Raw genomic sequence first — 13,710 nt, 5'->3', positions numbered from 1 at the left:
GAGCAGTAGGATCTTTGGTTTACACAGGAGACCAGGGTTCAAATCCAGATGGTATTTTAAAACTCACAGCTCTCTCAATAGCACAATGTCAGCTAAATAGATTTTCAATAAATAACCACTTGAATCTGGCATCTCTATTTTGGGCATGTCATTATTATAAGTTTAAAAAAAAAATGTCAACAAATTAAGAATACAAAAATTAAATATATAGTGAAATTAGTGTTGTGAGCTTATAGATCGGCTATTTTCGCTATTCATCATTTGATGAAGTATTAGTGCTTAAGTGGTTAATGGTTACATGTGGAGAGCTTGCAGTAAACTGGTTGGTGAGAACATTAAACAAGATATCAAACAGCACACACACACACACACGCACACACACACACACACACACACACACAAACACAAACACACACACACACACACACACACACACACACACACACACACACACACGTGCGTGCACGCACACACGCAAACAAGCCCAAGATTCATGCTTACCGCTCCTTCTGATGGGTCCCACAGTTAATATGTGCTCTTGGTGTTCACTATCTCCTGAGTACATCCTTCGATTGTGTGGACAGTTCTGTGGACACAGAATGCATAGATCAATACAGAGTAGCAAACTTCAGCATGTCAACACTTTTTCCTTTCACAAAAGACGTGTTTGTATAGGGAAACTGTAGTGATGCTCTCCACTTTTGAGATTGTGTTGCTGTTGGCAGTTTTGCTTTTATTTGGACAGGACAGTGTAGACTAGAGAGACAGAGAGGAGGAAAGACATTCAACACAGGCCTCCAGTTGGAATCTAAACCGGGGAGTCGGGGACATCGTGATTATTTCAGGTTATCCACCGGGCCCGCTGCGGGATGCTCACCACTTTACAGGTGGTCGCGTCTGAGTCGCACAGGGACACGTCGCAGTGAAGGTGGACCTCATCATAGTCTCCAATGAACTTGAAGACGGTGACGTGAAAGCGACAGGTGAGGGATATGCCGTTCTCTGCCATACCGATGGTGCTGTCCTTGATGTTGGGACAACTAGAGGGAGGGCACGGATGTTAAGGAGAGATCTGTAATATCTGATACATTACGTCAGTGATTTTCAAAATGTATCTCTGATAAATAGTAGCAGTATATAAATTGCAGCTTTATGTACATAGCCAGTGATTCTTGAAAAGTGGCCTCGCCTCATTACAACCTATCAGAAAAACCAATCATCAGGATCAGTAATCATGTGGATCTCGGGATCAACATGGAAACAGCTAGCTCTGGTCCAGATCGTTAGCGAGAACTCGCTAACGCTCTGGACCAAAGCTAGGGAACAGCACGGCTTCAATGTGAATAATCTGACTTCATGTGGCGAGATGTGAGCCATCTATGATGTATGACTCCAAATTTGGAAAAGGTTTCAGCCCGATCCAAGCCCCATTCATTGACTTCCATTGTAAAAACAATAATGAAATATTACAGTATAAAACATGCTGTGTGTTTGTGAATTTCTTTCTGAATCTCTTTCTTGGTGTAAGTATTTCTGTGGACTAGCCAACTGGCAAGTGTGCACATAAATTGACACCGATCTGTCCAGCGGCTAGTTCCTGACACACAAATAGACCCTCTAATAGACAGCTAACCTCTTGCAGAGTCATGCTATTAAATAACGTCTTTGCAGCCCATTGCTGTGAACGGAAACCAGTCGACAATCATCTCCACATAAGCAACATGTGGTCCACCATTGTTGTGAATATTATACAATGCTCTTTCCTCTACCTAACCTTTCTTTACCTAACTCCTCGTATGCAGTTTCACATCACTGACATAATGAAAAAGTAATAGGCTTTCTTTATGTTAGGGTGCAACCTGTCCTGGATGGTGCAGTGCAGTGCTTCTTAACCTTATTTCCTGTCCCCTTTGTCACCCTAACGTTTCTTGGTAAAACGCTAGCCTAGAACTGTTTACATGTTTGCAGAAATGACAGTTATCTACAAAAATGATCTACAAGACTTCCTGTAAATCGGGGAGGCTATAGCGCCCCGTGCGGGAGGCCATTTGCACCCGTGGTGAAAACCTGACGACGTTGCTCAATTTGGGTCTCTGGAAAGCCACAGCACATCCTGACATAATTTATTTGTGTAATAGCTACACCCATACGAGACCGCCTCGGTGGGCTGTCCAACACAAATTCTGTCAATGTATATATGTGACTGCTTGTCTTTCAATAAATGAGAACATGTTAACTTGGACGTTTGTTTGAGACTTAATGTGTTCCCGATGCATCGCTCTTCTTCTATGCTGCTATAACTGAGACATCACCTTGTATTTTCCTATGAACTTCTCTCATCCACATCATCTGACCAGACTTTGAATGACCTAGAGTATATAATCATTACAACCATTTAGCCCATTGGTTCTTGGGGGGGTACCAGGGGGTCCCGAGCAAAAGTAGTTAATATAGCATCACAATCATTTTAACCTCTTTAACTATTATTTTATACTTTAGCTATTAAAAAATAGCAGATATACAAGCTCATAGCACGGACCCGAGTGCCACACTATGAGCTTGTAGATCTGCTATGTTTGAAAAATTGGTGCAAATCTTTGAATATATATATATATTTTTAAAGCCAACATCTTTAACTCAAATCTTTGCTTCTGGGGGTCCCTAGAACAATATTTTGAGATGGGGGTCCACGGCCAAATACATAATAATTTTGCGGGTCCTTGACATGAAAAAGTTTGAGAACCACTGATTTGGCCTACCCTTTCTCTATGATGATGTAGCGCAGGCGGTCGTTGCTTTGGCGGGACGGGGTGGCCCAGCACATGTTTACTATGAGGATGAGCTGTTCCTCGTCTGCGCCCTCCACAAAGACCCCCACGAAGAGGACGTCCCGCGTGCTGAGCACCACCTCGCCTTCCCGGTACGGCTGGCGGTAGGAGGAGTTCTTATACAGAGCCATCTTGGTGATGAAGTTGCCCTCCTGGGTAGGCAGGGTGAGGTTAATCACACTGGAGGATGGGAGTGGGAGGAGGAAGCAGGGATTAAAGAAAGAAACATTTCACGAAAATGTGTGTAAATCCAATCTGTCAAGCAGCATGAAAGGAGCCCCCTCCCCCCACAACAGTGTTCTTTTCCATAAAACTATTCGCACGATATGTAAAATAATTATGTTTTGGTATTATTGTTCTAAACCTGTGTTCCTGCTGTTCTAATCTATATACACACAATCCGTTGACAAAATCACATATTTAGGCTTTAGGTTAACCTTCCGAGTTTTATGGAAGATGCTTCTGAACATGAATGTATTCTATTGCTAGTTTGACCAATTCAACTACTCTTTAATCTTAAAACAACTAGCTAATAAATCACTTCTATTATATCTATTATTACCATACGGCTTGACTTGACTACCACTACCAGCCACATGGGTTCTGCCTGATGTATACTTTGTTGTTGTGTGTGAGCAGTGATGTGTGATATTCTATATCTGCTGCTACATATATGTGCTGAGGGTTGTCTCTTAACTTGAGAGACTGTGATATGTGTTTTCTTTTAGCACGCACCCTACAGTATGTATATTTGATATTGTCGTCCTGTCATCTGATTTGTTCCTTACGGCAGTGGTTCTCAAAGTGGGGTCCGGGGACCCCCAGGGGTCCTTGAGGGAGTTCCAGGGGGTCCCCAGCTAAATGATGGATAGTTAGGAACCAAATGGACGCTAATGGGTCTGAAACTCTGTGAGAGGAACCAAATGGACCCTTATGGGTCTGTAACTCTGAGAGTGTACAAATGGAACCAAATGGACCCTAACGGGTCCATTTGGTTCCATTTGTACACTCTCAGAGTTAAATTAACATTAACATTGATTCTACAATATAAATTGGGGTCCCAGAGATAGAAATGACATTAAATGGGGGTCTGTAGCCAAATGCATGTCAAACTGGGGGTCCTTGAAACTAAAATCGTTGAGAATCACTGCTAGAGCCGTAAAAATCTTCTCTTATGGGGGTCCCTTCGTGGCATATCATTCCAAATGGGGGTCTGCGGGCTAATAAGTGTCAATTTGGGGGGTCCTTGACATGAAATAGTTTGAGAACCACTGCCTTACGGAACCCTAATTTCAGTTCAATTCATTTCTATGTCGTGTGACAGAGTATAAATGAAGCCTTTAGAGCGACGTGTCTTCCATCTGTACCTGAGCATCGGCCTGACGACAGTCTCCAAGGAGATCATGAGGTCCAGCTCATAGGCGCAGGAGAACTCTATGTTGATGGACTTGTCTCGGGTGATGAGGCTCCCTGTGTTGTTCACACTCTCTATCCACACCGTGTTCTTGTACATGATGTGCGTCCCGTTCGACTATGAGAGAAGAAGTGACCGCCACATTTAGAAAAAAAACGAATGCAGATCTACAAGCTCACAACACGTTGCATCACAATGTGTTGGGAGCTTGTAGATCGGATATCTGAGCTATTCTTGATTTTAAAAAAAAAATGATTTATAAAAATGTGCCCAAAAGTAACTAACTACTCAAGTACTGTACTTAAGTACAATTTTGAGGTACTTTTACTTTACTCGAGTATTTCCAATTGTCTATACTTTTCCTTCTACCCCAAAGGCAAATATTGTACTTTTACTCCACTACAATTATTTGAAAACTTTAGTTACTAGTTACTTTGCAGATATAAATTATTACATTATAAAACATACATTAACCACTTTAGCCCTATTTTAAACCTAGGCTATTTGAAAATAGCCGATCTACAAGCTCTCAACGCGTCGCGCTGCGAAGCATTGTGAGCTTGTAGATCTGCTATTTTCAAACATTTTAGTACTTTTACTTTTGGTACTATAAGTACATTTTGATACCAATACTTTTATACTTTTACTCAAGTAAAGCACTTTTTCCACCACTGCAAAATAGGGACACTAGGGTTCATGTTGTTAAAACAAAGCCTATCTCATGTCAACTATGATTGGTTCTCACAGCACCTGCACTATAGAGCCACAGTGTCCCTTGGAGTTGTTGATTCGAAATGAGATGTAGTCCTCTCTCTCGATGCCGGCACACTGGAAGTCATTGATCCGAACGTCCTCTCTCTCAAAGCCCAGCTGAAAGAGTTTACACTTGGAGATGGACACCTCCATCTGGGAATGCTTACAGATCACCTCCGCCTGGATGATGTCGTCATCACCAACTGAGAGAGGAATACAGTATGACTAATGCTTCATTTATACTGTCGTATGATGGCGTTGCTCGCTGAAAATAGCAGATCTACAAGCTCGAGCTTGTAGATCAGCTAATTTCGGTGCGCGTCGTACGACAAAGTATAAATCAACCGGCTTTGGATCCTGATAAACAAAGACTCGTTCATTTGTGTTTTTTTTTGGTGTGATGAACGTAACTTATCTTAATGTGTTTTGTCTTATTTTATATAAGCTTGTCCAGTGTTGCAGGGGTTATTGCGCTGACAATGCATCACTTCAAGCACCTTGTTCAGGTTTCGGTACCCAGCATGCATTATTGCGTGGGTGAAAAAGGCTCTCTCCCTCCCTCCCCCTCTCTCTCTCACTGATATAGCTCTGGTCAAACGTCATACACAATCTCCCTCCCTCCCTCCCTCTCTCTCTCTCTCTCTCTCTCTCTCTTTCTCTCTCTCTCTCTCTCTCTCTCTCTCTCTCTCTCTCTCTCTCTCTCTCTCTCTCTCTCTCTCTCTCTCTCTCTCTCTCTCACACACACACTAATTGAGCTCTCTCACACACTGATTGAGCTTTGGTCTGAAGTTAACCGTTGCACGTTGACAACTTGAAATGTATTGGATAAAATAATAGCAATTCACTGGCCTGTTATAAATACAACTTCTATCCTATCCTTCTCTCTGTTACACCTCCCCACCATAATCTTTCTGTATATCGTTCTGCATTATTTTTGTGCCTCCTCTGTCTCACATCAACCACTCACCCAAAGAACCGCTGGGGAGCTCCGGGCAGCCACACAGGTCCGCTCCGTCGTCCCCTTCACAGGTGACGTTTCTGCAGGTCTCTCCTGCACAGGGGTCATAGATCCATTCTGCTAAAGACAGGTCCACACACAATGTTAGCTGTCACACTAAAGCCATGTAGCTTCTACGTAATGAGAAATGGTAAACATAAAAAAACACTGTGTGCAATTTCGTCCCTATGTTTTCAGTTCCATTCCACAATCAACCATGACACTGTGTGTGTAGTTATTCCCAGAACAAGCAAAAAAACAAACACCTAAACACCATGCCCATATATGGTGTATTCTGGGACCAGAATTGTGGTCCTTCCTGGCCAAGAATAAAATCCTTCCGCCAGTCTCCTGTGTCTCCCATATGCAATGTCTGTCTCTGCTTTCCTATTGTCTGTCTAAATGCAATATACCTACAAATCGACAGGTGCGTCGGAGAACACCATGGGCCGACTAATACAGAAGAAAGCACTATCGTCTTCACTTGCAAATTGGGTTACAGATAACCCGATGAAGGTATATGTACAAAAACACGTTTACAATAAATATGTTTATTTGCAAGTGAAGAAGATAGTGTGCAGGAGTCCTTTCCTCTGTCTAAATAAAAGGCAGAAATTATGCCAAGGAGTCAACTACTCATTTTCCTTTAATATAGAAGATCTTGTAGATCGTTTTAGAAATGTTTTGAAAATGTCAGATTTTGTTTTGGGCTATAATGACATTCCCAAAATATGCACTTCAGTTTGAAAGTGGTTAAAAATACCCAAGCACATACTAAGCAATAACGCCTAATTTGCCCTAGATGGAGCCCTTACTATATATACTATAATATCTACCCATGTGGCTGTCAGTGGTTGAACAAGTACTCAAATGTTTAACTTAAGTAAAAGTATCAATAAGTACTCTGTTACAAGTAAAAGTCCGGAATTCACAATTTACTTGAGTAAAGGTACAACAGTATTGGTATCAAAATGTACTTAAAGTACCAAAAGCAAAAGTACTAAAGTGTTTGAAAATAGCAGATCTACAAGCTCACAACGCGTTGCGATGCGACACGTTGTGAGCTTGTAGATCGGCTATTTTCAAATAGGGCTAAAGTGGTTAATGTATGTTTTATAATGTAATAATTTATATCTGCAAAGTAACTAGTAAACTAAAGTTTTCAAATAATTGTAGTGGAGTAAAAGTACAATTTTGCCTCTGAGATGTAGTGGAGTAGAAGTCAAAGTATAGACAATTGGAAATACTCCAGTAAAGTAAAAGTACCTCAAAATTGTACTTAAGTACAGTACTTGAGTAAATGTAGTTACTTTACTGGCTGCATGGTATGACATTGACCAATATATAGTATTGTAACTTGCTAGGCCTTCTTTTGTGTCGTGTAATTGTCTGGAGACCCTTACAGCAGTTCTCCTGGGTGATCCACTTGGTGGAGAGGACGCCCAGGGAGCGACAGGACTCAGCGTACGCCGCCAGCGAGCCACAGACCTGGGCCTTGCGGTGATTGTAGCAGCCGTCCAGGTAACAGGACTCGTAGAAGGGCCGGGGGTCCAGCAGGCCATGGCAGGGCTGGAAGAAGCCCTTCATCTGGGTCAACTTCTGACAGCCGCCTTCCCCCTGGAGGTCCAGAACGGCGGTGTTGTCACAAGACTGGGCCAGCGCCACGTACTGGGTCTCGTCACAGCTATGGGTATAATGAGTATTATATCAAACTGTTAAAGTACAGTCAAATACATCAAAATTCACCTTCCTATGCCAGTATAATTTTTAATTGTATAATAACTGTACTTCTGTACCTTTTGCAAACTGATAATAAAGTATTCAATCAATCAATCAATCAATCAAAGGCACACCCCAAATATTTGTCAATAGGAGACGTACTAAAGCAATAAATACAAAAGTAAATGAATGGTTAAGTGACCGTGTGGAAAAGTTTATATTAGATGTGTTCATTTATTGTCTTCGTCAGGCCGGGAGGAGATGGTTTGGGCATGTGAAAAGGAGGGATGAGGTGTACATTGGGGGAAGGATGCTGAAGATGGATCTGCCAGGAAGAGTAGAAGAGGAAGCCCAAAGCGGAGGTTTATGGATGCAGTGAGAGACAAACATGCAGGAGGCAGGAGTCATCGAGGAAGAGGCAGAAAACAGAACCAGATGGAAATTGATGATCCACTGTGGGGACCCCGATGGAAATTAGCCGAAAGAAGAAGAGGCTGGGAGGCGAAGACTATGTTTTCGCCCGTGTCTGTGTATGTGTGTGTCCGTGTCCGTGTCTGCGTGCGTGCGTGCGTGCGTGCGTGCGTGCGTGCGTGCGTGCGTGCGTGCGTGCGTGCGTGCGTGCGTGCGTGCGTGCGTGCGTGCGTGCGTGCGTGCGTGCGTGCGTGCGTGCGTGCGTGCGTGCGTGCGTGCGTGCGTGCGTTCTGGCTAACTACTGTTTATCATTTTCTTCAAATACAGATTTTGGACCATCTCTGGAGTCATGTGATAAATATGTAGCCTCATATGTTTTATATGATTGCCTTCCAAAGTGTGTGGGAGTGGCCTATTTAAAAAGAAAAAAGAAAAATCATAAATTATACACGCAACGTCCAGTCTACCACAATCTTTTATCACACATTTAAGTTAAATTTCAATTAAGGGTAAACAGCCAAACAGAGATCGCTACCCTTATCGCTGTTATCAACAGGCGACGGCGACTGAGCTGGCTCGTGCTGGTGAGCGACACATCGAACATACTACAACCGACTTTTGGCCAGAGACACTTATCGATGGCCAGGCTGGGGTGTAGAGAGGCCTTAAGAGCTACTTTTTCCTACAACACTCCATATCATCGATATGTCAGAGATCCACATGCGAGCCATGCTGTTATTGGACCCTATCTTGTTATTTATTTTCTTCTGCATTTCTGCTTGGACTATTAGCACATTATTATGTGGTGTGCTTTTCTTACCAGTCCAATAATGAATATTGTTAAATAATTTTCAAACATACGTTTTTCAGTTGAGTGACAAGGTTGTCCGATAAAGTACGAATTTGCCTTGAGGCTCACCTGTTCTGCACTCCATTGGTCTTCCAGCTCTGGGCCAGCTCCAGGGCACTGAGAGCCGGCTTGCCCCTGGAGGTGATGTAATCGTCGGTGGGATCTCCGTTGTAATTCCCGCAGAGGCCACACACCTTGTTCTGAAGCCGCTGGCTCATGGTGATGCTGAGCGTGTTGAAGCGGTTGTAGCGGATAACAATGTCCTGGGGCGTCTCGATGACCAGGAAGCCCTCCGAGGACGACAGACGCGTCAACAGACCCGTGACCATGGGCACCGACACTGCCGTGCCGTTGACCTATAGGGGACATGAGACGAGGGCGAGAGATGTGCAGACGCGCACGTACATGAAACCCATGTACCCATGCATGCTGTGATACATGCAAGCACAAATGCGGAAATGTAAACACACACGCACACACGTAATCATGAGCCAAAAACATTCTCTGATAAACACAACTCTGTTATAATTAAGGTACAATACAGTATTCAAATGCTTGTACTTTGAGTTTCCCAACAGTGTGGATTATTATTATTATATATAGTGTATTAAAACCGCACTATGTAACTTTCCTCTTCTAACCCGGATTTGAACCCGGTTTACTGTGCAAGTGCTGAAAGTTTTACCATTGAGCTAATACAGCCTGCCTGCTTGCTCAGGGGATAAATGGAATCTTGACCATCAGGTCAAAATTTGTGTCAGATCCTGTGTCTTGGTGAGACATGACCTTTGACACGATCTAAATGTCTCAATAGAAGAGCAGGGAGACAAAATACAACCACCCCAATTGTAGGCCTATAAGTTATATTGTATTAACATACTCCATACAGATTGGACACAATTACATTAAAACAAAGTTACATAGTGCCGCTGAAGGCTGAAGGCTGCAGCATACACCAACCGAACACAAACTTTGCTCAGCTTCAGCAGGTTAATAAGAATTAAATGACGTCATTAGCACCTCCAAGATTTTCCAACTAGCCAGACACCGGCGATATGCGAACACTGTGTGTGTGTGTGATTGATCAGATGATCCTTGCAGTGATCTTTCAAATTAAAAACAATAGCTGTGGCTCAGGCCACTGTGACTGTTGGTAGGCAGACTACTGTGTGGGCCTAACTTTCACATTACAGAGCTGAGCATAGCGAGTATAAAATAGTTTTGTCCTCAAGCTTTGTTCGGTTCAGCAAACCCTGCATAATGCCAAAAATGGTTGTCGACATTTTGAGTATGCTGCAGCCTTTAGTCATGCCTCTCAAAACATGCCAAATGCCCACAGCTCCTTGCTCTCACCTTTACAGTGCTGCCAGTGACGAGTATGTTCTCCTCGTTGAGGTAGAGATAGATGTGGGAGATGGTGGTGAGATTGGGCGAGCTCCACTTGTCGAAGTTGGCGATAAGCTGGAAGGAGAGGTCGGGCAGCTTGTGACAGTTGGTGGACAGGACAAAGGAACAGGAGGCGGGAAGACGCAGGGACGCCCCGTCGAAGGTCCTGAAGACGCCGCCGCCCGAGGCCACGCAGTGTTGCGAGCGAGGACTGAAGCAGCCCCTCACGCCGAAGCGCAGGCCACACTCCTCATCTGCCTTGCAGCGCCGCGGGTCGCACTGGACTAGGTTGCGGCCGATGCAATGGCAGCGCTTGGTGCAGTCGGTGTTCCAAAACAGCTGCTTCGGCTGATGGGAGGAGAATTGAAGGTTGTTTGTAGGGACAGAATAACAGGGCTTTGAAAACAGTTCTGAGCTTATTTTAACAGTAGGATATCTTTATCTCCCTCAGTTACCGGTATTAGAGCCTGAGATCGATGCTGGATTTTTGGGTTCGATATCGATCCCGATTTTGGAGAGTCCTAGCCCACCAATTAACAATGTTTTGAACATATAAAGAAGTAAAAGAAAATCTAAATCAATTCTAATCAATTTAGAAAAAAAAAAAAAACTGGTAATGTAATTTTTTTTAAATAGCCGATACAAGCTCACAAGGTGGCCTTGTGAGCTTGTATCGGCTATTTAAAAAAAAAATTGTGAGCTTGTGAGTTTTGAAAACTAGATGTTCAAAACCTTAAAATCCAGCCCGATGTTGAACTGATCAGAGAAAACAGAGTTATGGACATTTGAAGTGATGCATTGCTGTAACACTGCTGTAGTGCCCCATATGTGTCCAATGTAGTTTTTATGATGCGACTATTGTCATGACAGACAGTGTTTGGGCCAAGTTTGGTGCAGATTGGAGCAACCATGCACCTCGCAAGTCTGCATGTTACGTTTGTGACAGACGATATATATGCCAAACCGATTTATACAGTAGGTTAACCTTTAACCTCCATCAGCTGCGTAAGTTTGATCCAGAGCACTTAATGTACAATGCATTGATTTCATTACAGCTCGTGAAGACTGACCTCATAGTACTTGTTGTCGGTGTAGCAGCCACAGTTCTGAATGAGGATGCAGCTCTTGCCATTCAGGACATAGCCAAGGTCACACTGGCATCCCTCCACACAATCCAGGTTGCAGTCCCTCCCTCCGCGGGCGGGGGCGCACTGGGGTGGGCACACCGACATACAGCTGGAGTAGTGGCTGTTGGGTGGACAGCTCTGGACTGGAGAGCAAGTAAAGTTGACAAAGTTGTAAGCTAATGATCACGTTAACCCTGCACCATTGCGTGGTTCTATACTGTGCCTGTAGATAATTCACTGGTTTACTAAATTATTTTTGTTTATAAACGTGATAGCAAAGTGCACATTTGTTCTTTCAATTGGATTTGCATTTATACAACATAGTAGGGAAAAAACAAAGGAAATGAGGGATACAAGGATAGGAATATTGAAAGCAGAATTCTTACAGCCATGTTAAGGTGTGATTTGTGGAGAAAATCTGTAAAACCACATGACTTTCTTAACTGGTCTCAACCTGAATTAACACTTGAACTGTAGCAGGGACAATTTGTCCTCCACCTCTATTAAGGGGCTTGCAAAAATAAAGTAGCATCAATTATCTTAAAGAGTTGGGCGTCGCAACATTCTGCTTCATTCTGCTTCATTCTGCTTTGGCATAGAATATGTTCAATCGTCGCTGTCGGGCAGAAACCAGCTATCTCAATTTTTCAATAAAAAAAAAATATATAAATCAGTGCTATTGAACACCCTTTACGTCTGTGTGTGGGTTTTTACAAATACTGAACCAATGAAAAGCGCTTCAGACAAAACCTCCTAACTCCATTGGATCCTCAAACTATCTGTCAAACCACCTAACTCCAACTGACAACAAAGTCAGTCATCTCCACATTAATGGTCAAAAACCTCCTGAGCTGTATTTGGGTGTGATGATAATATAAGGACATGTTCAAGTATCTGACAAAATATAACGTCACCATACCAACCGATGATGCAGTATTGTGTTGTTCTAAAAATATGTTTACTTTTTTTTTTTTCCTGAAAAAAATATATTTTGGACATCTGGTTTCTGCCCGACAGCAGATATATGTCATATTTAATATTAGCATGTATATACAGTATATTAGGCAGGTTTTTATTTTTATTTATACTGTATACGTAGTAGAGCAACAGGAAACTGAGTGCTCAACATTTGGTCAGTCGGATTTGAACCGTGGACGCTATGATAATTTGGTCAATGGTCTGGTCAGCTACCAGCACACCACAAATATGATCATATTTATGTATCCCCCATTTTCCTTTATTACAGCAGTGGACTGTGAGTGAATGAACACCAATAGTACCGTAGTTCTACATCCTCACATTAGGCCGAGCCCAAACGTGTGCTCACCACAAGGCGTGTCGGTCCGCCAGCCAATAATGGGCACCCCTTGTGTCTGGCAAGTACCGGCATATATCTGCAGCCAGTTGCAGGTGGTGTCCCGCGCGCCCATGTCCAGACAGGTGTCCTGCAGGCAACTCTGATAGAAGAACGCCGGTGGCACCTTACTGTGGCAGCGCGAAAAAATGCCTCCCCGATCCACGATCAGTCCACACAGCCTCACCGCCTCCGGCTCAACATACACGTACAGCCCATCCCCGATGTGAAAGCGCAAGATGGTTGGTTGCTCGTTGAGGGCGTTATCATCGCCCCCGATCATGTTGCCGTTGTCGATAGTGGCGGAGGCGGAGTTCCTCTCTCCCAGGCCGCAGCGTGGGCAGGCGTCTCCGCAGCCCACCTGGCAGAAGGTCTCCCTCTCTGCCCAGACCATGCCCCAGTCGGTGGTCGTGAGGGAGGGAGGTGTCAAGGGCATGCCCTGGCAGAGGCCGCAGGAGATATCGGAGAGGTTACGGGTCAAGGTGAGCAAGAGCAGCGTGTTCCAGTCGAAGGCCACCTTCAGGCCAAAGTCTGTCTCCAGAATCAGTTGCATGCCCATGGTGGTGATGTTGACTTTCCCGAGAGCCAGCTTCAGGGGGACGTACAGACGCTCCTTATTCACCTACAGTAGGCAGAGAGAGGTTAATGCATGCTTTGAATTATTCTGATTTCTGATTCAATGGACTATTCGCATTCACCTGCATTATATGATTGAAATGTTTCAGAAGAATGTGTAGATGTGTGACTGTGCACGTACATCTGTGTGTGTGTGTGTGTGTGTGTGTGTGTGTGTGTGTGTGTGTGTGTGTGTGTGTGTGTGTGTGTGTGTGTGTGTGTGTGTGTGTGTGTGTGTGTGTGTGTGTGTGTGTGT

At 43.8% G+C, this 13,710-nt stretch overlaps 1 protein-coding gene across 1 annotated transcript in view; it reads right to left on the bottom strand.

The window, feature by feature from the left end:
* tecta (tectorin alpha) overlaps positions 1 to 13,710 on the bottom strand; it is a gene marked incomplete at its 3' end in the record, with an annotated part of 71,832 nt that overhangs the window by 11,746 nt on the left and 46,376 nt on the right. The window contains exons 22-32 of the mRNA XM_080436132.1: positions 12,813 to 13,461; positions 11,429 to 11,628; positions 10,326 to 10,706; positions 9,042 to 9,328; positions 7,396 to 7,676; positions 5,963 to 6,073; positions 4,993 to 5,198; positions 4,196 to 4,359; positions 2,760 to 3,008; positions 878 to 1,040; positions 502 to 586 (exon numbers count right to left, since the gene is read on the bottom strand). Coding sequence (XP_080292258.1) covers positions 502 to 586; positions 878 to 1,040; positions 2,760 to 3,008; positions 4,196 to 4,359; positions 4,993 to 5,198; positions 5,963 to 6,073; positions 7,396 to 7,676; positions 9,042 to 9,328; positions 10,326 to 10,706; positions 11,429 to 11,628; positions 12,813 to 13,461 — 2,776 coding nt within the window. The remainder of the gene's footprint in view (positions 1 to 501; positions 587 to 877; positions 1,041 to 2,759; positions 3,009 to 4,195; positions 4,360 to 4,992; positions 5,199 to 5,962; positions 6,074 to 7,395; positions 7,677 to 9,041; positions 9,329 to 10,325; positions 10,707 to 11,428; positions 11,629 to 12,812; positions 13,462 to 13,710) is intronic.

This window comes from Gymnoscopelus braueri, assembly GCF_963280865.1.
Source record: "Gymnoscopelus braueri genome assembly, chromosome: 8".
Lineage (NCBI taxonomy): Eukaryota > Metazoa > Chordata > Actinopteri > Myctophiformes > Myctophidae > Gymnoscopelus > Gymnoscopelus braueri.
This window is presented reverse-complemented; position numbering and strand designations above follow the sequence as displayed.